General features: G+C 40.9%; 1 protein-coding gene across 2 annotated transcripts; it reads right to left on the reverse strand.

The window, feature by feature from the left end:
- Window positions 1-3,841: 3,841 nt before the first annotated feature.
- LOC114447684 (uncharacterized) lies at window positions 3,842-26,713 on the reverse strand. Of its 2 annotated transcripts, none has more exons than XM_028424076.1 (9): window positions 26,577-26,713; window positions 26,400-26,494; window positions 17,287-18,044; window positions 11,867-12,028; window positions 10,058-10,220; window positions 7,622-7,734; window positions 7,049-7,170; window positions 5,903-6,007; window positions 3,842-5,577 (listed from the first exon to the last, which is right to left on the reverse strand). In XM_028424076.1, the coding sequence occupies exons 1-8, from the start codon at window positions 26,591-26,593 to the stop codon at window positions 5,911-5,913; spliced, it is 1,527 nt and encodes a 508-aa protein (XP_028279877.1). In that variant the 5' UTR covers window positions 26,594-26,713; the 3' UTR covers window positions 3,842-5,577; window positions 5,903-5,910. The 2 variants fall into 2 exon arrangements, with proteins under 2 accessions (XP_028279877.1, XP_028279878.1); XM_028424077.1 differs by having other exon boundaries at window positions 26,658-26,703.
- Window positions 26,714-27,435: the final 722 nt, after the last annotated feature.

The following is a 27,435-nucleotide window of genomic DNA, read 5'->3' on the forward strand; positions in this document are numbered from 1 at the left end:
GCAAGAGACTTTTATGTGCGTCTGGACGTGTTCTGTGTGTTTGACAATTTTTGTCTTCCTACTCCAAAAAAACCCCTATGGAGAGGGGTGTTTAAAAAACTTCAAGGGGGCGCCATTGAGCCATTTTGCCCCACCCACTTACGAGACCCCCTTCAGTTGCTAGGACACGCCCCTGTCAACGTGTGTATGAATTTTTTATGATCATAGAAGGTCGTTAAGGTGATTAAAAACCCAAACGTAATCTCATGGCGAGGGATCGAAAGTCGACGAGCCGTCACAGGGACGCCATTGCACGCAGCTTCACGGCCTTCATAGTGTAGCTTCACCAACTAGTTGGGAAGGTTCTAGAGGTGAAATGAAGTTGATGCTGTCAACTATGTAGGAGCAGTACACGTCAGAGTAAAAAGAGGTAATTTCCTGTTACCAGCAGGGGGCGCCAGTAAGTAGTCAGTAAAGCGAGTAAGTCAGGGTTTCAACATATGGAGGCGTTCAGGGCGGAGCCCTAATCATGCTCATAAAGTTTGAAGACATTTGGATAAAGTATGCGAGCGTGAGAGCCATTCGAATTTTTATGGAGAAATCATGAATCGAGCCACAGAGGCCACGCCCTTCAAGTTAGAGAAAAGCTTTTGATAACTTTTGATCAGCAGGTCCTTTAGGTGACCTCCAGCAAATTTGGCATCAAAAGCGCAGCTCAACATTACACCGTGTGGGCGGGGCATCGCCACAAAGGTGACCCTCCGCCACCATAGAGAAAACTGCTGTGTTTCTTGCTTTGTTCATCCTACCTGCCTCTTACTCTGTCATGACATCAGCCCCTGTGCACCTTTTCGTATCACCTCATCGTCATATGTGGGCGTGGCCACATGGCTCAGCAGCGCCCCCTGGAATAAGATCTGCTTCCCCGTTTGACCTCCAGACACAAAAATTAGTACGCATATGTATCTAGACAAGACAAAAAGTTTCTTGGAGGTATCCTCTAAAACGCACAGGAAGTTCGCCATTTTGCAAAACTGTGCCATTTTGCATTTTTCACTCCCCGCACTTCTACGAACTCCTTCTAGAGGATTTCTCCAATCCACCTGAAACTTGGTCTGGTTAGTCTTAAGGCATGCTTAACGTCTTAACGTCTTAACGTCTTAACGTGCTGCGTTATCAAAAACGCAGCACGTGGTCACACGGTCTGGCTGTGGCGCCGCCACGACTTTAACCCTTCGCCAACACACAGGAAATACATGTTTTGTGGCTGTATCTCTCTCATAATTCATCCTATGTGGATAAAACTTTACAGTCATGCTGAACATCTGACTCTGCACAGATTGATATGCTCATAGGCTAGTTACTGCACCACCTACTGGCCAGAGGACCTCTCTTTTGTATATATGCATTGCACTGTATTCCTCTGTCCTGCTGACCACTACATGTGCCAGTAACCGGGGACAGAGGCCATGAGACGTTAGGGGGGTGACGGCTGCGAGTCTCGCGGACCGCAAGGAGTGCGAGGGCCCGTCATCGCTGCTTGCAGCTTTAATCTAATATTGTATTATTTTTCCATTTTTAGTTTGTTTTTAATCATTCTTAACATCATATATAAATATGTTAAATGGCAATACATAGCCTATCATTGCTGCAGCTACATCACATTTTTGCCTATATATAGGATCTATCAAGCTCAGGTCAACTGCTTGGAAGGCAGATATCATCACATACTACAGACCCTTTCCAAAAAATTTGAATGTCGAGGAAAAGTTCATTAATTACATAATCAAATCAAAAAGTTAGACTTTCATAGATTATAGATTCAGGGCCCACATTTTAAACAATTTCAAGTATTTATTTGTTTATTTTTACATAATTTGGGCTGCCAGCTCATAAAACCCACGAAAACAGGAGTTCAAAAAATTAGAATACTATAAAGAAATCAGCATTTACTTCTCAGTTTTTGCAGAAAAAAAGAAAGAAATTAGGATCACATCAAATCGATGAAAATATGGTACTGTCTAAGCGATATGTCAATACTTGGTTGGGAATCCCTTTGCCTTAATCACTGCCTTGATGGCATTGAGGAAATCAGCTTGTGTGTGCGCGTTATGGAAGCCCAAATGTCCTTGATGCTTGCTGTCAGCTCTTCTTTGTTTTTGGGACTGGTGTCCATCATTTTCCTCTTGTGAACATCCCAGAGATTTTAAATGGGGCTTAGGTCTGGCAGCACAGTGATGGCATGGGCATTAAACCATGTTTTGGTGCTCCTGGCAGTATGGGCAGGGATCAGGTCCTGCTGGAAGATGAAATCTGCATCATGAAGTCCTCCAAAACATTCTGGTAGACTTTTGCAAATCATCACTGACTGAATATTTCACACTTCACTCAAGCAGCTTGGGTTCTGTTCCTCACCTGTCTTCCTCCAAACCTTTGGACATTGATTCTCGAATGAAAGACACACTTTACTTTCATTGGAAAAGAGGCATTGGACCACTGGCCAACAGTCCAGTCCTTCTTCTCCTTGGCCCAGTTGAGATGCTTCTTACGAACCCGACAGTTGTAGCCCATCTCCTGGATGCGTCTGAATGTGGTGGTGTTTGATGGTGATGGTGACTCTTGCCTCATTCCACTCCTTCTGGATCTCTGCCAGATCTCTGAGAAAATCCTGTTTGATAATCTGCTGAAGCCCACGGTCATCTCTTGTGCTGGTGCATTTTCTCCTGCCACATTTTGCCCTTCTACTACACTTTCCATTGATATGCGTGGACACGGCACTTTGTGAACAGCCAGCCTCCTGACCTATGAACTGGCCAGTTGTCAAGTCTGCAGTCTTCCCCATATTGAACTGAACTAAAGCAATTAAATGACATCTGGGGAAATCTGTGGAGATGCTTTGAGTTCAGTAAATGATTAGTGTGTAACTTTCAGTTTAAAACATTCATGGCCTGCATAATTTGGGCTGATTTCTTCACAGTATTCTAATTTTTTGAATTCCTGTTTTTGTGGATTTTATGAGCTGGGAGCCCAAATTATGTAAAAACAAACAAATAAAGACTTGAAATTGTTTAAAATGTAGGCTTTTAATCTATAATATATGAAAGTTTAATTTTTTGATTGAAATAATGGAAATTAATGAGCCATCACCATCACTGCCACCAAGAAGTGCTCAGAAGTGCCTCACTGCACAGAATACTGACAGGAAGATGATATCTTGATATCTTGATGATAGTGTATTCACAGTTGTTATATATAAGTACCATTACTACTACTACAATTTCCTCCTTTGCCTCATCCCACATTGTCTTCACAGCACCTGTATGTACATTTATTATTTTTCCAGTGGTACATATTTAGGTTGAATTTCAGAATAACAGGAAACACTGCCATCTGGTTCCAAGAACTGGAACTAAAACTGAACTGAGTCCATGTTGTTGGTGAAAATATACACGAGGGGTGCCTCGCAGGATTAGCTGATGTTTTTAGCGTTTTATAGCTTCCACAGATGTTTAATATTCTTCATTTTAATGTGCTGCCGAACTAATTGGTTGCTATCGGATTGTAAAGAGAAGATACACTAATTTAACAACAAGTGCATCAGAATGAAATCTCCTACCATAACTTTAAATTTAAATATCATATATACTTTTTATATCTGTATTTATTTATCAAAACATGTTTGATAAAATAAGTTGCAAGCTCCTGATTTGTCACAGGATTGGATCCTGGGAGGAGGGAACCCCTTTTTTTAAACTGCAGCTCAACATGCTTAGTAATGTGTGGTTGCTCTTTTTGTGTTTAACTTGTGGTGTGTTGTCTCGTTAGGCCTCGTTTCAGTCACATGTTTCACTCCAAGTTTTTGTGAAAAGTTGACAGCTCTGACTTTATTTTGAAAAATATATTCAAATATATGGATATGTATGCCAATAAAACATACAATGCATATTTTCTGACGTAATACACAAAAACAGTTTGTGCTGTCTAACAAAACTCAACATCCATTTTTTTTACTGACCGTCCCACTCTAAAAGAAGTACACTATATATAGTACAGTATGCAGTAAATATATAGTTTTTTACCTCTTTGAACCTTTGAAGTTTAACAATATAACAGCATATTATTTGGTATCATAATACCGATACAATACTGTCAGTTAAATCAGTAACTGACAGATGGGATGCTGAGGGTCATTCCTACATTTGGTGCCATTAGAGTCTCCATGACATAATATTTTGTGTAAACAAAAAAACAGGACAAATACTTAGTTATTCCCTTTACCACATTGCATAATGCAATGAAATCCATCCAGGATACATTCATTAAAAACGATTAGCCATTGCATCCAAATACTAAATTCAATACAACTCATTTCAGCTACAAATAGAAGTCATAAAAACATTACTAACAATGTATTATGTACATTGTATTTAAATGATTAATTTCAAACATATTGTGTCTCTGAATCTGGCCACACCCCTGACTCTTCCCTCAGTCACATGATTCTTACGGTACTGCTATAGACTGTATATAACTATAGACAAACTGCCCATGATGTCACCTATAGGTTAATGAGCCAACAGTCTCCATGTTGGCTCTGTCATAGTCCATCTATGGACTAAGCTCACAGTGTCAGTCAACAACCACCTGTCACTCAGAGCGAGCGGTTACACCCATAATTATGAAAAAGTACAAGTAAGTCATGTAAAAACTGTCATTATAAAAGGGAAACCAAAACCCTTTTTCGTACCAGGCATTTTAACATGGTCTATGGTCCACATAGGCTTTATTTATCAGCAAATCCGAGTACTGATTTAATAAACCATAAAATGTCCATGTTGTTAGGCTTATTTATAGCATGTTGGAAGTCTTTGTTCTTGATAACATGGTGGACATTTGGTGTGTGTTACATATGGATTATTTAGAACATAAGCTGGACCAATGTTTTTTTATATAGAAAGATATCAAGCTGAAATGGCACGGAACAGTGGGGATGACCCTGTTATGACATCCCTGTAAATGTACAGCTGAATCCTGACTGCAGTTTGCTGCAGTTGAGGAATTTGAAATGTTACTTAAAATGAGAGCCTGCGGTGAGGCTGCACTTTCTGCCTGACCTATTCTCTGCAGCTCATCCGTTAACATGATGGATGAGCCACACACACTGGAACTCTGCAGGGTTTATCTCCTGCACTCTTCATACACATTACCTCATGCGCTCTGGTTATACAACATCACACACTCACTGTACAGAGCCATGTGTCTATGACATATTTACAACATTATGAAATGTGTTCACATTAGGCTTCGCAGCATCCTAATGAAAACAGTATATTAGTGTAAATATTAACAGTAAAGTTATGTCACAGTGTAGTAGTACCCTCATCTTCTTACATTTCCATCACACTGAATACACAGTTAACACAAATGTCACTAATTCTCCCATACATACAACAACAGTATCCCTCATGCTACAGTCTTCTCCTTTCATTCCCTCAGTTTCTTCGTCATTCCCTCCCTTTTCTCCTTTCTCTTCCAGTCTTGACTCATCTCTGGCTGACTTATCATCCTCCCCAATGTTGACACCCATGTGGATCTGATCTGAGGAGGAGATTAAAAACAAGTTAGAAAAATACAATTTCTTCACCTTGGGGTAGAACTCCAGCAGATACCTGGATAGTAAATTTCTTGACAGTGAAATGTAACCTAGTAGCATAGGGATAACACTGATGATAAGTCCAAACATTATAGTGTGACCTCTCCTCTAGCTTATATAACTAGGATGTTAGCAGCTAATCCATTAACCCTGTAAGTTGTCACTGATAAGACCCACTCCATCCTATCCCCATCACCTGGCTTTTTAGCATGGCACTATTGAGAAGAGATGCTAGAAGATAACACTATAGAAGTGAGTTTTGCTCTATACCAGGATGTTTATTGAAGCCAAGGGAAGTCCAGTTTGCTCTGGTGGCCCAAGAAAATCATGGAGTTCCGGTTTCTGCCTGCGGGTTCAACTGGTCCCAGATCAGGCCTGTAAAGAAAAGAAGAAGGTTAATACTAAGAACTACTGTCAATAACCTCCAGGGCTGCAGTTCCTCTAATGGCCACTTGAGGTTGGCTCCACTCACCACAGAGCTCCATGTTAACAAGTCCAACTGTATAGCAGAAATAAACATGTTTTTGGCCCCCATTAAACACAGCTGTAGATTGGCTGGATGCAATTATATGAAATCTTTTAGTTTTTATTAAAATTATAATTCTAATTATTATTATAATAATTATAATTCTGACACTCTTCCATTTCATAGCAACTCAGCCTGGCTGGCCTGCATTTAGGATGGTGTTTTTTTTAATGAATTCTGGATAGCAGCCATATCTCACCAGGTCTTAGCATAAATCCATATGGGAATTCTCCCATTCCTGCAGGCATACCTCAGGCCTGACTCTCCAACCCCTCCTCTGTCAGTCTGGGTCAGTGCCAAGCACCAGTCAGGACAGAGGGAGAGAGTGAAGGGCCAGCAGTCCTCCACCTCCCATTAAATTCCTGCACTGTACAAGCTCTCAAATAAAGAAAAGCTACCGTTCATCCACACTCACCCCCACCCCCTCCTCTCACAGGCAAAAATGAAGCTAATAGCTGCTTTTATCTTCATCAGCCAAAAAGCTGTCACTCTCTGCTTTGAGCTCAGAGTCACTGAAGCTGTCACCACTTTTCCACCCCAAAAATGCCTTTCTTCCCCTCATGCTGGCTTTTATTCACTGAAGTCAAATAACTTGCATTCCACCTATTCTTTTTTTTAGTTTTCTTCAACAAATGAAAGGAAGGAGCACAGACTTTTTTGAATTAGAGCTATTTCAACCTAAAAGAATAAGGCATCACCACAAATACCAAAGCATTCATAATTATTTGACCAATCTAGGGGAAAGGTATCTTGAATCTTACTATTTACTACAAAACTGTTTAATTCTGAGATAAAATGTGTTTTTGGACAACCACTAACACAAAACTGACAGACAGGCCTGACAAAGTCACACCTAATGGGGTTTCTCAGCTAAACTCTAAAGGGCGCACCTGTAGAGTTGTGGGCAGGACATCTTCAGTGATGTGGAGGTTAGTCCAAGCCCACTCTGATTCCTCACCTTCGTCTTCCTTACAAGGTCTTTGACTCGGCCCCATGTGTAGTTGTCACTCAGCTGAACACAAACAGACACACACTAACATGTAATACAAAACGACTTTGCATAAATATTTCTATGAAACACTCATATGTGTGTGGAGAGTTGGTGTTTACTACTAGTAAAATACGGTATATACTGTAATCGCTTCATAAGACACACTACAGATAACATATAGTCATGCGTGTCGTATGTGTGTAGGCTTAATATTTTATGAGTTTCAGTGCCACAAAGTGAAGATTGCTTACTATCACAGACCATAAAGAAATATTTGAAGTGGTGTGTTATATTCCATCAATGTGTGTATGTTAGAGAATAAATAAAATAAGTAATCTAAAGCTATCTAAACTAAAGTCTGGGCACTCATCCAGTGGTTTGGACATCACTATAAAAGGCAGTGTTTGGCCTGACGTCGTGAAGAGATACTACTGAACGTGATTCTCGCAGTTGACCTATAAACACAACTCACCCTGCGCTGCGGGACAGACAGGCCTTCAGTGCTGTCCCTGAGGGAGCGGACCTCCCCCTCAGTGTAACTCCTTCGATACAGGCTTCTCCTCCACAGGCCGTCACTGCTCATGCCTGAAACGTAAATCACAATTCTGCTTTGGACTTCACATCATTTTTAGAGCTGCTGTGTGGTATTTGGCACCAGAATGTTAGCAGATTTTTCTTTGTCCTGGAAGTTGCGAAACAGGTGAATCAGACTAGTTGCAGTACACCCCCCAACAACCTGTGCACCCTCTCCCTGGGAGCACCTCAGAGGCTTGTTTCGGATCCAGTGACTCACTCTGACTCCCCACCTCACATGTGAAAAACACTCCTGCTTAATGCACCCTGTATTATTGGCTTGTGGGGTGAAGTGTTTGTTCATGTGCTGGAAGCCTTCGCTGCATGTTGTGAAGGGAGTGATGACTGTTATGACAAATGGAGCTGGAAATCTGCACGGGCCTGTTTTCATGCCTCTGTTCATCCCACTCCCACATCCATCCAAACACACCTCCCCTTATCACACGAGCCCACAGTTTCTACTGTCCATGGCACCCTGTTAGATAAGGAACCAAAGGGGCTACAGCTGTGACATGATTTTGTGTTTAAGTACATGAAAGTCTGTAAACACCAACTTGGATTTTTTTCTGCGTGAACCATCAACATGGTTAACGAAAACTAACCCAGTGTGTTACCCTCAAATTCCATAGTACATCAACCTCAACCTCTTCTCCAGATCCAGTTTCCTGTCCATCAGAGGAAAAACCAAGACATTCCATAGTCCACGGGACATTATATGGGACATTATGAGCAGAATGCCAGGAATTTTATCCTCTCAAGTCATAATTTCATCTTCCCTGTGGGACCACCACCAACACCCCTCAGACAATGTGAGCCACTCCAAAAACACAACAGTAATGATAACATTTTGGGGGGATGACTGTGTTTCCAAATGACTAACATCACCTGAAGCTTGTATCTGATGACAAGGCAAACAAAGCATAATAAACACATGCGGTTGCCTCTGGGTCAGGTTGTGAAATTTAACTCCTGCTAAAGCTTTTTAATAACACAGCTGTGTTTGGTCTGACACTATCCTGCAATGGAACGTGTCAGACAAACACTAAAATTAAAACATTACTATGTGGTTGACACGCTGCACTGGAGCGGGTTATTAAGTACTGATCCAACTACTAATTAAATGCTAAAGGTTAATTAGGGGTGGTTTCACTAACCCTCAGGGCATATAAACTTGCAGCAGACAGTACTCTACTCTGTGAGTGTGGTGGTGGACCAGGCGACTAAGATGTGAATATTATTTACTATATGTAGAAACCAGGGGTTGTATTCTAAGATTCTAAGAATCCCCTCAGAGAGCACTTATTTTAGTAAAGACTCCTAGCTTAAAAGTAACTTAAGAACATTCTTGGGGCATCTCTGAGGAAGGAGCAGACTGAAAGTTTGATCTTAGTGAGGAGGCATGGTTGACCCTGTTGCTAAGTGTGATGTATTATTTAGGGAGATGTGATTGGTTGACAGGAAAAAACATGAGAACACATTCCTAATAATATAAACAGCATAGACTGAACAGTGACAAGAAGACTTGTAGTCCAAAATGATGATGGGATCATCAACACAAAGGGCTTGGATGTAATTCAACCTACCGGATATGATATTAACATGGGACTACATGCTCAGCTGTCATCAACTTTCTGTGATTGCTGTCTGTTAAATAGAGGGGCTGGTTGAAAAGCGATGGTCTTCAATCTAAGATGAGGTCAACCACAAACATTATGTGGGCTCCATCTAATCTGTAGTGTTTTAATAGCTCACTGTCATTCATAGTTTGAAGAACGTCCTCTCTGGAGGACAGAGAGGAGAGGATCTCTTAAGCCTCTTAAAAAGTCCTCATCTCTACTCTTAACAGTTTTTCACCTTAAGACCTCTCTTAAGGGCTAAGATGTTTTGTGAATTTTGTGAGTCTTAATTATAAGGGGAAATTCACAACATCATAGTTCGGAGAATTTTCTTTTATCACCATTTCACCACTAAGGGAAACTCTTAAAATCTTTGTGAATACAGCCCCAGTGGATTCACGATACATAATGTACTCACACCTGCCTATTTTAACCAAGCAGCAACATCCAGAGCCCCAACATTGAATTTCCATTAACTGCAATCCCCTGAGTAGCCTGAGGGTTGCTTCACAAGCAAATCAATCCTGTTAGACTGTACATAAACATGTTTATCGCTCTCTTTTTCTCTTCATCTCTGTAGCTGTAATAATAAAGGAATAATCAGTGTCACAGTTCTAATTTATAATATTTCAATTGCCTAGTGGCCTTTGACAAAACCTGGAGCTAAGGTGCATGCCATTATCCACAATGCAAATAACATAAATAATAATTATCATTACTTCTCCTGGTTGACATGAGTGGGTTCCGAACGACCTCCGGGATGGTGGACAGGTCAGAGGGGCTTCCAATGGGAGATGTATATTCACTTCTAGAGTGTCTTTTCTGGACATCCTGGAAGGCTAAGCTTGCTGCTCCACAGCTGCAGTGCTGCTGGAAGAAATCCTGAAAAAGAGACAAACGTTCCCTAATATTTCTTTTGTTTCTGCTATTTAACACTGTGTTAGTGTATCAGCATTACAAATATGGCAGATGAACATGTGATATATTGGTTTGGTGTGTGTTTATCAGTTTTTTATAGTAAAAAAATTGTACATGACTAAGTCTTCTCCAAGCATGTGTCCGAAGTTCATGACCTTTCAGCTTGGAAGGAGTATGACATCACTTCCAGGTAAAAATCCCATAATACAGCAAACTACGCACATCACATGGAAGAGATTAAAACCACAGGATGAGATGTGTTATTTCCTGCTCTATTGTATGGAACAGTGTCATTTCCTAATTTTTTCCTAGTAATCTCTTTCCCTGCCCTGGAGTTACCTTCAGCCTAACACAGAGGCGAGGTTCAGATGGGCCCCTAGAACAACACATCTGATCCATGTGCACATAAGCGTTCCCCCCTGTTATCGACACCAAGGATCCCAGCTCCTCAAGCCCTATTACATAACCACTACTTATTTAGACTCACAGAGACTAACGAGGGGAGATGGTGCAGTCATGCTTCATCAGTTAGGTCTGAATAAAATAAGCCTGGAGATGACAGCACAGGCTGAGATCTGTGATAAAGAGCAAAGTTTTTAAGGGCTGAGTCAAAACACCAGAGAGCTCCCAGAATCTAAGCACAAGGAAACATGTGTGCTGAGACATTATCAGCCAAAGAGCAGGCAATAACACAATAACATAAACCAGTAGAATATAGTGTAAAATAAAGATTATGCAGTTCCCATCAAATGGATTGTATAAGTTTACCTTCATGTCCACATGTGTGTATAGAATTCTATTATGCAACCAGAAGGGTTTAGTGGGGAGGACTGTCAGGCTGTATTAAATCTTGCTGCATTTCCTTATAATGCTTTTTGACCACCCTATCTGTATAGTGAGCCCTTATACAGAAGGTTATCACATATCTTTGGGGTTTCAACAGAGACACCCCTCCATGAGCTGGTGACCTTTAACACAACAGCAAGGGAACAAGCTGTTAAAGATATTACACAGACAGTGGAAGGAGGAAAAACAGAATGGGGCTCCCTTTGCTTCCTTTTCTAAATAACAGAACAAGAACTCTGTGAAACGCAGAAGCACACAGTGTGCTGAGGAACTCTGCTCTTCTAGTTGTTATGTACAATCATTTTAATGATTTAGCATGATGCAAATCTGTGCAAAGGACAACACAGATTTAGGATGCTTTGTGACTAACAATACATTATGTTGTGCTATGTTTGGGTTCTCTTCAGTATTTAGTGCCACTGTTTATTACAGCAAAAGTGTAACATGTAGAGCAAAATGGATTGTATGCTTTAGCAAATTACTGTTGTGATATGGTCACTTCTGGCTCTATAGACAAACAACATCCCCCAAAGAGCATCCATACAACCTACATAGACCCTTTTCCAAAGCGGTCCTTATTGAACTTGTTAAAAGACATCAGAAGCTTATATATATTAATGTAGCTGCTCAAGAAAGGAGACCAAGAAAGTGCTTTATGCCATGTTGAACGCCTCAGAGAGACCTATAGTAACTTTTTAAGTCTAAATGATCAGGTGGTGTTACAAAAGTGTCAGTGTTTGCTTAGCAGCTTGAGGATAAAATACCTCTTTCGTCTTAGTCTTCCTGCTGTCCTTCTGCAGACAGCAGATTTGCCTCTGCAGCTGTAGGTTGAGCTCCTGCAGCTGGCCAATCTTCTCAATGAGCTGGCAGATGTGCTCCAGGTAACCCAGGCCTGATCCCAGAGGGTTGGAGCTGGCTTGTTGTGCCTGAACAAACAGAAGGTGTGCAGGTTAATCAGTGTGTTTTGGCATGGAAAGTAGTTATTATCGTTCTGTTTTGTCAAGAAGTTCAATTTGTCAGTTCAATTCAATTTTATTTGTATAGCATATGTTACAATCAAAACAGTCTCAAGGTGCTTTACAGAAACCCAGACCCTGACCCCTGAGCAAGCACTTAAGAGCAGACAGTGAGCATTTGAATCCCACAACATAAATTTAAAAAAAATGTCAATATGCATCAGCTTTGTTGTGAAAATACACTGACGTAAAGGAAATTCAGCTGGCAGCGTGGGACAGGAAGACTCAGTGCAGCACGTCAAATGAAAGACACTAGCTTTTGTTTCCAACCCATGTAGGATGTTGGTGACCATCAAAGGGCAGAGTAGAACAACAGTGGTGCTGACCTTTAGACATCTGACCACACTTAGATGCACTACAGAAGCACTCTTTGAATAAGCTAATTATCTCTATGGTAATGAAATATGAATTACGAACATTATGTAAATAAGAAACAAAATGATCGAGGAGTACTTCAGCTGCCCCCCTATACTTTTAATGGGTGCCTGAGTACACCACGTGAGCTGCACTTGTAAAAGCATTCACTAATATTGGTTTATATCATAACGTATAATAAACATGAAAATTATTTCAATATCATTTAGACTAAAAAAAAGAAACTGTTAGATTTTAACATGCCACACTAAAAAGCCTCGCATGTTGCTGAAGTTAAAGACATACACACACACAAAAAAACGGAAATTTTAGGCAAATATTTATCCAATTATCAACATTCCTAAAAGTGTCCTAACAAAAGCAGGATGTGAGCTGTGGCTGGGGTCTTTCCTCCCTCTTTCCCATTCTGATGCTGAAACTCCTGGAGCTGTGATGCAAAGCAAACAATCAGAATGGAGTACTGACATCACTCACTTCCTCTAATGGACAAACACTCAGTGGATCACGCAGACTCCTGACCGTGAACCTGTTCCCACATGGCACTTATTTATTATATACTTGAGTTTTCCTTCACTGTGTCATGGCCTCACACTATGTGAACTGGAGCAGACTGACTGAGTCTGCTTTTACAGCTAACTGAGGAAATGTGTCTTAAACTTTGAGCTTTTAGCATTTTTTTAGCTTGCCGTTTTGGTTTTTAAGGCCTGGAAGTTTACTTTCCAGGTTTGTTCTTAACAGGTTTTATATTCCATTCAGACAGCTGTTTTTAAAGGATAGACAAACTATAAACGAGTTTCTTAGCGGTAACACTAGACACTCAGTGAAAAATGCACTGGAGAACATATGAAGGATTTAACAGCCACATAATCTGATATGTTTTTGGTAGTTGATGTAAACTTAAAACAGAGCCAAAAAAGAGTGAATGTTGGATGTGTGTGAAAGGTGACACCAATGGTTATCGATGATGTTAATAATAATAACTAAGAACTTGTTGTAATGTTAAATTACCAGATTAAGTGTCCAAGTAATCTTACTGTGACAAATTAAATCCATTGTTAAATATATTTATATTTTTCAGTAGGGTTGCCCAAAATTACATTTTTTAAAGACACTACAGACATAACACAAAATAAGAACACAAACTTGTTACCCTGCCATGTGGGCAATGAATGTGTTTGCATTTCTGCACCAAGATATGCTGTTCTAGCCATCCAGTGTGAATGTACCCATGTGACGTTTCTCTCTTCTTAACCAAAGAGACTGGAGGGGAAACACAGTTTTCCAAATTACACTGGAGCCCTGAGTTGTAAACATTTTATCACTCGGGCCCCTCCCCACTCAGGGTCCTTTTTTTTCAACTACCAAACACATTGTCTGATATCCTATTTTATCAAAGGTTTCTCCCTGTGATGTTTAAGCCCGATTAGAGTGTCATAAACAATTCACATCTACAGGAGTGACTGCCAGCTCAGCATAATGAACTCTGATGATTTAGGTGTAATTTAAAGTGGACACTGAATATCACCACTGCAGATGTTTAGATCTGACGAAACAAGGTGTTAACAGAATAAATCAAACACGTTGATCAAAGCATTTATATCACATCTACTGTAACACATGTCATTTGTTGGCTCTCTACAGATGACCCTCTTTCCAGCTTCTGTACTATCAGATCTGTTATAATGTATTGGAGGCTAATTAAGATAAGGAAGGGTATTCCTTCCAGGATATGACCTCCACTTCCTCAGGGGTATTCAGTGATAGGGGGGTGGGGTGTGTGTGTAATCTGTGGCAGTCACATTATCAGGGTTGGCCTCTGATCATATCCAAAGCCCCACAGAGACCACTCAGCGACCCACAGCCAGGAAAGAGAGAGATTTAATGACTCAGACTGACTTTTGATCATTTGAAAGTGGATAAACGCACGCGAGCAAACACTACACGTACATCACACATACTATGGGTGACGTAAATGACAGCAGTCTTTTATGTTGGTTTGGACTTTTTCTGCTTCATGTCTTAAAGTAGAAGAAGAAGATTATTTCGTATTTTCTTCTTTCACGTTCCAAATAAAAGCAAGATAAGAAACTAACATCACCATGGAAATGGAGGTCTCCTCTCGTCCTCACTGCTGGATGTTTCCATTATACTCTCCTAAACATGACAGTGTTGGAAAGGAATGAAACACCAGATGTGTGTGTTTGTGTGTGTGTGTGTTTGTGGAGCATCCAGATAGGGAGGAAGGTACCAGCAGATCACGTACACAGCTTCTCTGGGCCAGACGCACCAGGCTTTTCAACACACACAGATAGTGTTTCTGCCTCACTTCCCAGCAGTATATCTTTCAAAGCGCTCAGACAGGAACTGGAAGAAACCATGTGCTGAGATGTTTTTGTTCAGTGTTGGTTTTGGCATCTGACTTTGGGTTTTTGATGAAAATGACACACTGAAGTTATTTTATTATTGTGTGGATGGAATAATCAGCAACAAACACTTAAGCTGATTTGTTATTTTTTCCCTTTTCTCATTTTGTCTATTACATGCACGAATGTGTGGAGATTTTACACTAATTTAAGATTAATTATGTGTCACGTTGTTTTGATTTAGTCCTCCACTTCAGACAATGGAACCCAAAACAAAGTATTTGTCACACCATGCGTGCTTTGAAAAAGGAAACCAAGTGTGAGATCAGACAGATAAACAATTGCATATGATGACAGTTACTGTCTGATGGTAGAAATATGAGTTATGCACTCAATAATGCCTCCAACTTCTAACCCTTTAGACTTGCAGAGATAAGAATACACAAAGGAGAAACTGCATGTGGATAAACACAGATAAAAAGACAGATCCAATATCCCTTTGCTGAGAGCCACAGGGTCCCACTTTGCAGGGAAAGGAATTACATGATTAGCTTTGGCGACAAGTGATGATGATGATGGTGGCGGTAGGTCGGTACCTCTAGATCCTGCCTGTCAGTAATGTACCCCTAAAGTCTGTCATGCTGGGGCCCCTTTTGCCACACGCCACCTCACAGGGGCCCCAGAGGACTATCAAAGGGCCTTTATCTGGGTAAATATGTGAGTAATTTGAGATATCTGACACCTATGCGATATGTCCAGGTAGGCCGCCAAGCTCTGGGCTTGGAAAACTGGGAGGGTCCAGATGACAGAGGGGCCGGTGGTCAACAGCAGTATCACCAGAAAAATCTGCAGTCCCTCAGCACAGATGAACAAGTGTTGCATGACATGCAGGTTTATGAAAACCCTGCTGCACACTGTAATGCACACCCACCCTACCCTACTGCCTCAGTCCCGAGTACTCGCATGTTTTGGTTTGACTGATGTGCCAGAAATGATAAAGCCTTGTCTCCAGAAAGGCATTTGTGCTTTCCAGTGTTTTATAGGGACTGGTTTGAAGGATATGGCACAGCTTTACAACTTTAAAAGTCAGAGCTGCTTTATGATTTGTAAAAAATATTGTCGGTTCTTTTGCAAACTGTTCCTCCACAATGATTGGCATCACTGTAAGCAATTGTTTGCACTTCGGAAATGTGTCTTTCAACTGACCGATCAGAATCAAGTACAATCCACGTAACAATTATTTTATATCATTGTAATGTTTATGGATTGGACAGAATCCTCATCCCTGACCAGAAACACATCAAGGCTTGTTATTGTTTTATAACAGACAGAAGCTACATGGGTGCAAGAGAATGTGACTACTAAAGCAATAGTGTGCTGTGAACCAGCCATGATAGAGATTTGTATACAGAACACTAACATGGTTAAATTCATCAAAGATCCAGATCTGTTTACAACACCCTGCTGTGGGTATATTCACTATAATAGCCAGTTAACTGCACATTTTCTCCTTTTTAATAGCACCTACACAAATTAATAATTTCTAAGCAGCAACCTCTAGGGCTGAGACCTGAAGCCTGTGTGAAAGTATTAAAATTGCAGTTCACCCCACATCCTCTAGGGGCTGGCTCCAAAAGAGAGTCAGCTTCCATAGATTCCCATGTTAAAATGACCATTTTTACAGCAGCAATGGATGTTAATGGATATTTATGGTTTATGAATGGTTTATGAATCAGAAGGGACCTCCCCAGGTATCAGAACCATGTCTGTTGCAATGTTCTGTTGTCAGTGTATAACAGGCCAGTGCCATGGAAGGCACAGAATGTCACAACTGACCGATCAGAATCATTGTAGAGAATTTACAAAGGATAAGTTATGTTACACACATTATACACACACTATTGACTAAAAATAACATTTTAGTGGTAAATTAGGATCACACACAGACCCTAAAGCTTTTTTGTTGATCACCTACACGGTTTATCTGTTGAGTCTAAAACAACAGAAGGCATTCACATGGACTGCTTCAGGCTGTATCAGTTTCTAACTCTAATCGCTGCTGGCAATGAAAGACAGTCTTGAAGCCTGACTGGGATGTTTTCAGGAACATCAAACAGGTGATTATGACTATGCAGCTTCCACAGCTGTCAGGTGCTCTCCGTGTGGAGCCCTGCACGTTCTCTCATTTTGTGATGTGAACATAATAATAAGCATCACTGTAACATGAATGGAACAGCAGGCCATTATGAATGACCACAGGATAGATCAAAGCACAGATATGAAGCTGTACTACAGTGTGTAAAAGAAAACACACACTGTCCTGCAGGTGGAGCTGGAGAATGTGGCTGCAGATAAGGACATCTGGGCTTCTTTACTTAGCCTGTTCAGCACTGATGATGAATGGTTGTTCACACATGCTGTTTGCCTTACCTCACTTAGACTGCAGCATTCATCCATGTACTCCTTCAGGCTGTCAATGGTGGCACTCCTCCTTAAAGGCTTTGTCTCAAAGTCATCACATGCTCCTGTTAAAGGCTGCTGCCTGGTGTCCTCTGAGGACGTCCTTTCAGTCACAGCTGTGGTCTCCTCGTGCTGTTCAGATTTCTCAGTGTCTCTTTCAGGGCTGGTTTCTGAAGCCCTGCACTGGTCCGTGTCCTCACCTATGTGCAGTTCTACAGTCACAGATGAAGAGCTAAGGTCCTCTGAGGGTAGGGAACCATTATCCACTGTAGCGCTATCCACCTCCTGCTTAATCTCAGAGCTGTGTTCATCAGGGAGAGTGTTGGGGTCAGAGTTCAGGTTACAAGAGTCACAGGAGGACTCCCGGCTGTGGACCACAAAGCTCTGCTCAGAGCCTGTCGGCGTGGATGGAGAATTAGCCCCACTGGGTAGCTCCACTCCAGAGTCCTCCGACTCAAACTTGTACAGCCTTGGGAGGTCAGACTCGGAAAAAATAGCAGACAGGTAGTCCGAGCCCGTCTCCAACCAAGGCTGTCTGGACTTGTCATCCGGGTCGGAATTCACCTTAGAGGCATTAGTGGGAGAGACGGCCTGGTCAGAAACTGATGGTGTGGAGATGGTAGACAAAGAGTCATCGGCAACAAGGAGCTTCTCGGGAATGTTGCTGAAGAACTTCATTTTGGTCAAGACGACCTCTGTGTCCAGCACCGCATCCCTGCCTGCTTTCCCTGTTAAACACAGGATAGATGCAGTTAGTCCAGCAGCCCTGTTTCAACAAGTCCATCTGTAGTTACTGTATCTGATACTCTAAATTTCTAAAACTAATATGATCACATCAACAAAATAAACTCTTCTTATCTCTGACCCAAAGCTTTGCACCTGCCTCCCTCTTTTCCCCACAGCCACGACCTGACATTTTATGGCCACTAAAGAAACCTTTTGTGCATTGACACCGATGTATTTTCTGCCACATACCTGAATTTCTCGAACTCTTTTTTTTTCACAGTTTCTGATAATGCTCAAAGGCCATGAGGGACCTTGAAATATCTGAGTCTAAGCCAAACTTAAGTGTTGCTCAGCAATGCCAGTGTGGATTTTCTCAATTTAAGGATTTTCAACAACAAGATTATATAACACCTGGCTGACAGTCAACATAACAGCTTTTTAAGAACAAAATGTAAGACTGAAAGTCTGGGTTCAGTTTTATAACCATGAATGACACACACACACACACACTCCATTGACATTGATATGAATGGATTCTTGAGTGAAACCCAACCATTGCTGTTTATATAATCCTGCATTCTTTACCTGGAATACCACTGGACTCTATTTGTCAGTGTCCCCTTCCTGACTGTCCAGCTTTGATCTGAAGCTCCACTTAGGACCATTAAAGGGAGCAGTCATATGTGTCTTCTCCTCTTTCTCACTGTGGGCAATTCTAATATGTCTCGCTGTCAGTCAAATTGCATTTTTTCCCCTTTCCCAAACACCTTTGATATTCAAGACAGAAAAAAAGGCTCTTTCCACAGCATTCCTGATGAACACTGTAACAACACTAAAAGATAGAACTACAGGAAACATGATTAAAAATCAGCTAATTAGACAAATACAAATGTACAGTACATAATTGCTGACATCCATGCATATACATGTGTAGACTAAAACTAGCTTGCTTTCTCATTTGGAACAATACTGATGCATATGACTTTTTCTTAATGGCGAATGAGGTAGGAAGAGAAGTAACAGAGAACATAGGTGATATGAATAAGTCACAAACTGCAGTTCAGCGAGTTGCCACTGGGGGCTGGCTTTTGGAGCCTAGCCATATTTGAGATGAAAATAACACAGTAATCTTTGGATTATAGTCTTAGAAATTAGACCTTTGTTATATTTTTATTGTACTACATGTAGTCATGTCATATGATGCTATGTGGTTAACCCTCATTATAATTATTGTAATTACCACATTATGATGGCAGGGATTTTTATACATTGTATGACAAAATGTGTAATTACATAAAAACAATTCATGGTACAAACTATTTTACACTGCCATAGGGCTTGTTTTGTTTGAAAGATAGACCTGCAGCTAAAGCAGCATTTTGGATTAGCATAATATCAGATTGCAAGATCACACCTCAACAATAGTAGAGGCTGGGTGACTGCAGACAAGGCAGAATGGGAGCTCCTGCCAAGGCAAATATAAGATTAAAAGCTCTTTGAAGTGGTAAAACCAACGCTTTTATCCTCTTTGAGGGGATCTTTGGAGGAGGGAGTCCTTGCAGGACAATTGTCAGTACAGTATGCTGAAGGATAGTCTGAACTAAAGTCTTTGGTTCATTGATAGTGAAATGTAGTGTGTGTATGGTGGCAATGTCTTCCATCTGTGTGCTGAGATTGGTAGAAACAGGATGTTAAATGATTAGAGGGCTTTCAGCTCTGATTGTTGCAACTGTAAGTTGGACTGAAACAACAGTGATATTTCCAAATATGCACACTACAACCCCCCCCCCCCAACACACACACACAGAAAGTATTATGTATATGTATATATATATATATATATATATGTGTATATGTATTATATTATGTAAGTCCTACAACAAAACACACAGACACAGAAACTGACTGCAGGTCTGCTCAAACACTGATAGCAGTGTGTTTGGTTGTGCTATATCAGCTCTTCCCATGTTAAACAAGCTCTATGTTTTCCCATCTTTGCTCAGCCATTTTACAAACCAAAGGAAACACTGCCTGTGTTCACACAGTGCTTAGTTTGGATGGATTAGAAGAATCTGGCTGTCCACTCAGATGGCATAACAGCATAACCACAACATCTGAAAAATATATGATGCAAAGACCTCTAGTGGTTGCTAGTGAGCAGTTTGGTTTAATATGCCTTCAAAATGTGCACTTAATAACTGCAATTAATAAGATTTTCCCACATATGTTTTACACACTCCTTTTGTGGCACTAGGTTTTTCTGTGTGGGCTTGAGAAGTCACTTCCTGTTTTGCAGAATGCTGGTGGAAACTGCAGAATTCATGCAGCTATTTCCACTGTGTTCCACTGTGACTTCAACAACTGAGGCTTATTGTTTTTCCAGTGACCTCACTGGTCACAGTGAGAGAAACGCTCATTGTGTGTTTATGTCTACTGCAGCATGAATTACTGTTTACTGCAAGCCCTCAGAAGGAGTGTGGTGTACAAACAATACTTATGGAATACAAAACACTTGTAGCAGACAGAGAAACAACTAAAATTGACATAGAAATAGTTGGATATTACATGAATGAACTGAATCTGAACTTACTGTCCTACAAAGACCAAATGTGTAAACAAACCAAAACAAAAAACATTACTATTATACCACAAGAGAGAACCAAAGATGGCTCATCTCACAAGTTTCAGTATCATGTATCAGGCAACCATGACAGGCCTATATCTTCCTAAGAGGAGATAAAAAGTCTTAACAACCATGTTCAGCGTCTCCAGCAGCAGCTCCTGATAAACTCTAAACTGTCTGTAATCAAGACAGTGTCAAATCAGAGGTGTAATTAGTGGAATTGTCAGGACAACTGCTGTGGTTCACACGCAACCTGAAGATAGCAGAATACAGCAACTGCATGAAGGCATGGACAGTACATGAATAGCTTTACTCAGGAATGTATAGTATTTGGTACATAATTGGCCTCCCTGACTTAAAACTAACAAATTATAGAGAATGCTTTCGAAGAATTGTGTGAAGAAGCTTTCACACCAAAAGGAGACATAAGTTGGATCATAATTCATCACAGAATCTGTAAAAACAGGCAGAATTATTTGACTTTCCAATGGTATATAAAGCACCAAATGTCTGCACTAACAAGACTCTGAAGAAAATAAAACTAACGATGTGACATGACAAACACTCAGAAATGGCTTGCAGGTGTGAGAGCTCAGACAGAACGAACTGGTAAAATCTTTTATCAGCTCCGCAGGCTTCATACAGCCTCAACAAACACTTTGTAAAGTGTATGAGAAGCAGTGTATAAAACCCACATAGCAATAACTGCTGCAGTTTATTGCTATGAACACACGGCAATAAAACAAGCAACTTCAACTTCATCTCACATAGGGGCCCCTACCTCCAAAGGGCCTCATCCTCAGGTCACCCAAGAATGAGGCCCCCCATAGTCAGAGGACCCTGGGCAGTGATCCACCTGTACCTCTGCTAGCAGAATAGCAGACTTTCTGACTTCAAGGCATGAATACAAGTCATTAAAACTGCTGCTTCACTGCAGGCTCCTGGCTGTTGTAAAGCTGCTAGTTGAACATGTACTAACAGGTAACTAAACTGTCAAATAACTTTCCACAATTTTTATAGTTGCTTTGGGTGTTTTCTGTTAAACCACTCTACCTGACCCAGTTTTTATCCAATGGGACGTTTTATTGCTTTTTATTGGGGTCATTGTTAGAAAGTAGAAGGAATTCAGATCAAACAATGGGTAAGTAGTAAGCATGGTGGAATCTCAGCAATGCGTACATATTACTGTACCTTTCCAGAATATATCTTTAAAGCATGTGCTGGAACCCAATAGCGGATAGAGAATGTAGGTCAATAGTTATCTCAGGTCTCAGTCCCATGTGTGGAAGTTTTGTTTTCACCTTCTTTCTTTCTTTTTTTTTTGCAATACATCTCACATCTTAACCCTCTAAACCCTGCACTATTTTGTTAATTTCCACCTGACAAAATACCCCTAAATCTCCTCAGTAACAGCTGCAACACTATAAGCCAAACTGAACTCCCTAAGACTCTATGAAATGCAATAAATCACACCAGGAAAACTCACACACTCACGCAAAAATAATATTTCCACCTTATCAAAACTCTAAATTAGAAGGTGAATAATGGCCTGACAAGAATGAGTCAGTTCAAAGTGATTTGTTGAACTTGCTAAGCATCATCTCTTTTAATCATAATAGTACCGCATGTTTCCACACACCTTTAAAAGACAAATTGATTCATGAGTAAGAATTTAATTAAATGACCCATTGCACCTGCTAATGCTCTAAGACCTAACAACAATAACAACAGTCAGATATTATAATTAGGGAAAAAACAGAGGCCTGTCTGGTTGCTTAATAGTGCCACAGGAAGACAAGTGATTAAAACAAGTGGCTAAATCAAACTGCCAGCCACCTAAGCCTAGCTTATTGCTGAGAAACAATGTCTGCCAGCTAGCTGCAACATTGCTTAAATCTGTCACCTAATAATACGCAAACAACAAGCTACACACCTCAGTCCAGTATTTACTCAGACTGTAAGTGGTGGCATGAGCTAGAACTAAACTCTAGCTGTGAAATTTCATTATAATGTTAAACGTAATTGCATTGCTACTCAGGTAAACATTTTAAAGAAGTATATACATTTTGGTTTCTCTGTCACAGTACTATATCCAACACATACATAGTACACAGCAAGAGTAGAATAAATTTAAAAAAAACTATATTATCCTGAAAATTTTTGTTTTTTACATGCTGCACCTTACTTCCTATTTATTCCCACTGATCCAGTGCATGTCTGATCCTGTGAATCACCAGCAGACAATAACAAGGAGAGCAGGTTGACTTTAATTACACGCTGAAGTCATCCGGGCCAACTCAGCTGTGTAATCTCACTTCTTGCTATTGTGATACAATCTCTGTCTGTCCCTACAATCCTTTCCACACAATCACCGTCGACTGGACAGGTGTTGCCCTGATCCAGCTGTCCTCATCCCGCCTAAAAACACACACATATTCTATCCTGTAATTGTCTGGATGGATTGACTCAGCCTGTTTCCAGTCTTGATGCTTGACTAAAGCCCAAAACATATAATTACAGGCAGTCCGCCTGCCCAGCCCCCCCACCCACACCAAATCATCCTAAAACCTCTGTATTTGTTTAAAAATGTCCTTCAGCCATTTCCCATCATCTTCATTTCACATTCCAGGGGAGTTCTAGTGTTGTCATTCAAGTGAGTCCACAACAAAGGCAGGGTTTTCAAGACTGAAGGTGTTAAGAGTAAATGGATTGCCCCGCTGGCCTCTTCTGATGCTTTGGGCTTGGACGTGAGAACAAAGCACCTAAGCTGCCCAGAAGGCAAATGGGGAAATACATCCCCCGTCCAGGAGTTTAACAGGCCAGCTGGGGTTGGGATATCGAAAAACACATCACTCACACTACCTACAACAATGTGAGTCGTAAATAAATACAGTACATGGGGAACACCGCCAGTTAGTACAGGCATACAGGTGTTTTATCCCCTGTTTTAAGAAGAATGTGTGTAATAAAAAAGGATGGCATCTCTGATTGTTCAGCATCTATTTTGAACTGTAGTGCTAAAAATGTGAAGAATTCTGTGAGCATGACCTTATTTTATGTTTCTGAAAGCCATCTCCAAACAGCTGACCTCCCTGAGGTGACCCTCCCTGTCTCTACCTTTACAGATATCTAAAATCTCCATCTTTTCAAAGTCTGCTTATAGACAACTCAGCTTCTGCAACAGGTGTGTGCTGTCTAGCAGCCTCCTGATGCAGAAGACGGGCTGTCTAAGATGTCTGAAGCTTTTTAAAGGCAGCACATGCAGGCATGTGTGAGCCCTCCAGGCTAAACTGTTTGCTCAGTTGGCTTCAAAAATCCTGAGCACAGGACCCCTTAAACAGGCTGTGACATGCCAGCTATTTTTACAGCCCAGGTGGGCTGTGGGTATGCCAGTGCCCTGGTATAAATAAAACAAATATAAAATATATATTTAGGTATTAGCTGTGCTAGTATCAGTATCAGTATCTATCAAAACACACACACAAAAAAGAACAAATCTCTAAGTCTTCTTATGAGACCATAAGTGGCCAAATCCACTTCTGGCTGGTTCTAGAAGTGGGTTAATCCCAATAGTGCTCCATTGTACCAAAATAAATTTCATCTCTATTGATTATCTCCCTTATTCCTGACAACTGTACAATTTTTAAAAACATTACAACCTAAAAGTTCTATAACTAAGAGCAGGTGGGTGAGGTCTCAGATCATGTGACTGTCCACTCTCCTCAGTTACACACATGCTGCAGCCATTCGCTGAAGGTTCCTCCATCTTTGTTTACAGTCTCTGGGTTACCTTTCTGACATCTGTCTATATCTTCGTCACACATAACATATGGATTACTTCACTCACCTCAGCTATTGAAAATTCCTGATGTCTGACTCATGTCTGACAGCCCCTCTCCACATTCTGATTCCACTGACTGCATGTTTTCATCAACTGATTTCATTGAAACTGTTCTGGCTGATTTTCCAGTTTTCTTCAGTCACATGAAACATCAAATTTCAGTGGGTGATGTTATGTTACCATTTGGAGAAAGGCAGTGTTATTTCATGCAGGTCCAACGTCCCCAGACACATAAACAGCGATTGAACGATAAGAGGAACACAGAAGAAAAGCTGTTCACTGCTGCACTGTACACAATGTAAGTGTTATCTTTACAATGGCCCTCTTCTTCCTATTCTGCCTAACGTGGAAAACAATGTGAATGCTCTCAGACCCAGCGGTGAGCACAGACAATGATCAGATTTATCATCCCTCCCACAGTAATGCAAGGATTTACTGCTACAGGTGTGGAGGCTCGTACTGTAAACGAGACTGTGATATCTGAGCGAGGCCTGAACGTGGAATGCAGAGCAACCTGATGCCAGGATTAGAAAGAGAAGAGGGATGAGAATGAGAGCGCTCAGTGTGCTGCTGCAAAGTTTGACATCGCAATGTACTACACACCTACACTAATCCATGATTTGATATTAATGATTGAGTATCAACGGCTAATGCTGCTTTTAGCTTATATTAGCCTCTTTTAGCTTATTGTTTTGACAACTGCTCTTGCTGGTGACCATTATGGAGCACTTAGCACCACTGATGGAGTGACAAGTGTCTGTGGCATTAGAGATCAATTACTAACCATACGTCATTATTGAGGAAAAACAAAAAAAAGCATCACACTTCCCGCACACGGTGTTAAATCTTATTAACTCCCATTAACAGGGGGCTCAAATCACATACTGGCACAGTACACATAAATGTCACAAATTTGATGTTTACTTTTTAAGGGTCTTTAGATGACACTTGCTAACTGTAACGTTCGTCTGGCTTATTCTAATGGACTACCATTTAAAGACCCATTCCCTGTAAGCCTAAGCATTGGGCATGTGTTGACCGTGCCTGTGTAATTATTCTCCCTGCCAGCAGGAGGAGACAAGAGTTCTGTACTGTAGTTTTAACAATATGTCAAATGATGACATTATGCTTACAGTAACGAGTCATCACCTGTCATCAGCATTCCACAACCTTTGGCAAAACCTCTATTTTCAGGTTTTTGTTTAAAAAGCCAACAACATTTCACAGCCTTTGACACATCTCTGAGAAAAATACACAGTAGATATAAAAATTATTATTTGTGGCTGTAACAGTTGTATCAGTTTGTGGCTGAATCAGTAGTGTGCATGTGTGTCACATGGAGGAGGATATCTATGTGTTGTCTTTGTTTGTTATGGGACAACAAACCTTACAGTACTCGCATAGTTTAAACAAAATGAAAGAGCCACTTCTTAAAAGTTGATTTTTGGTTCCTCCTGACTGTTTACTGCCCTTGGGAAAGAAATGTTAATCCACTGTCTGGAGATTCAATTAAACTCTCTCCAGGCTGTGTCATATGATGGAGCTGCTAATCTTGACCACAAAAACACATTTTTTCTCCCGTCAGCATTCCCCTCTTAACTAAACTCTGAAGTTTTTCACACTTCTTCAACTCAATTAAAATGTCAGTCACCTACGGCACAAAGCCAAGCACAGACGCCCTCAGAGTTCTAATCATCCCTCTGTTTACTCAGACAAATACCCTGAGGACTTCAGGCAAATTGATGGCTGTTAGTGTTGCTTTGAATTGTGATGAGAAGGATTTGTGTGCTGATTAGAGATTAGAGACGTGAAATAAAATGCACCCTGGGACTGGAGGAGACACACAAATGACAAGGTGGAGAAGCATAACAAATAAGGGAAAGGTGGTCTTACCTTTCCTCCAAGGCGCCAGGATAGCGAAAGACTTCTGCCAGCTGATGACCAGCCCAGCCTTCTTCCTCTTCACACTCATGCTGCTGCAGCAATCCCTGAATTTCAGAAAAATTCAATGTGAGGTGGAAAACACAAAAAAAAACAAGAAAAACTCCCTCAGAAGTTCCTCATTATTACTCTGCTTCAAAGTTCATATGTGAAGAGGGCGTCTATTGTTGGATTCTGTGTGGACGTTGTCCTCGATCAGGGTCATGATACCTGTGTCTCCTTGCTGCGTGAGTGTGTGAGAGCGTGTGTGGATGTATCCAATTCCTGGAGCCGGGAATAGAGAAGGGGCCGGACTCAAGCAGCATGAGTCAGGAGGAGGAGGAGGAGGAGAGAGAGCAGTGACAGACAGCCCTCTGGGGGGAAAAAGATGGAGGAGAAGGGGGGGGGGGGTCTGAGATTTACACTCAGCCTGAAGGTGGAGTGACGAAGGCTTGAGGATAAGCAGGATCGGTTAAAAGGGCAGAGGCAGGGTACAGAAATCCTCATACCCGGCAAGGCTCAGTTTTATTGTTACTGTTAAATATATATCAAGGCAACCACAGTAAGTTTTTATAGAACAGTAAACAACAACAACAAAACTTTTATTTTTAGACATCTTAACAGTAAGTAAAATAATAGCCCTAAAAGTTAACATCAACCAACATTAACTCTTAACTGTACCAACTTCATTAAAGTGCATTTAAATATACTGTACAGTAAGGAAGACAACACTCTAATGGAGAGAACAAACTTAACATCCACTTAGAGCTTTCAGCTGCGTGCCCCGTCTAGATCCACCTCCATCAAGTCCAATATTCACCTCCAGGGCTGCTGCAGTATTCCACTAAATAGCTACTTTTGGTTTTAAGCACTTGCAGATACAGGTGTGTTTTAGTGTTGAACAGCCAGAAGCAACTGTTAGACTTTCACTGATATTCACAGCAGGTTGTTGTGTCACCACTTTTCGCCATCTGTTGATCATCTATTCCCTTGTACAAATACAGCATAA

The sequence above is a fragment of the Parambassis ranga genome, chromosome 15, assembly GCF_900634625.1.
Source record: "Parambassis ranga chromosome 15, fParRan2.1, whole genome shotgun sequence".
In the NCBI taxonomy this organism is placed as follows: domain Eukaryota; kingdom Metazoa; phylum Chordata; class Actinopteri; family Ambassidae; genus Parambassis; species Parambassis ranga.

Coding starts and splice junctions, on each gene's coding strand:
- LOC114447684 (XM_028424076.1), bottom strand. Junction 10,221..11,866: donor GGAAGACTAAGACGAAAGAG/GTATTTTATCCT, acceptor TCTCTTTTTCAG/GATTTCTTCCAGCAGCACTG. Junction 7,171..7,621: donor TGTCTGTCCCGCAGCGCAGG/GTGAGTTGTGTT, acceptor GTTTGTGTTCAG/CTGAGTGACAACTACACATG.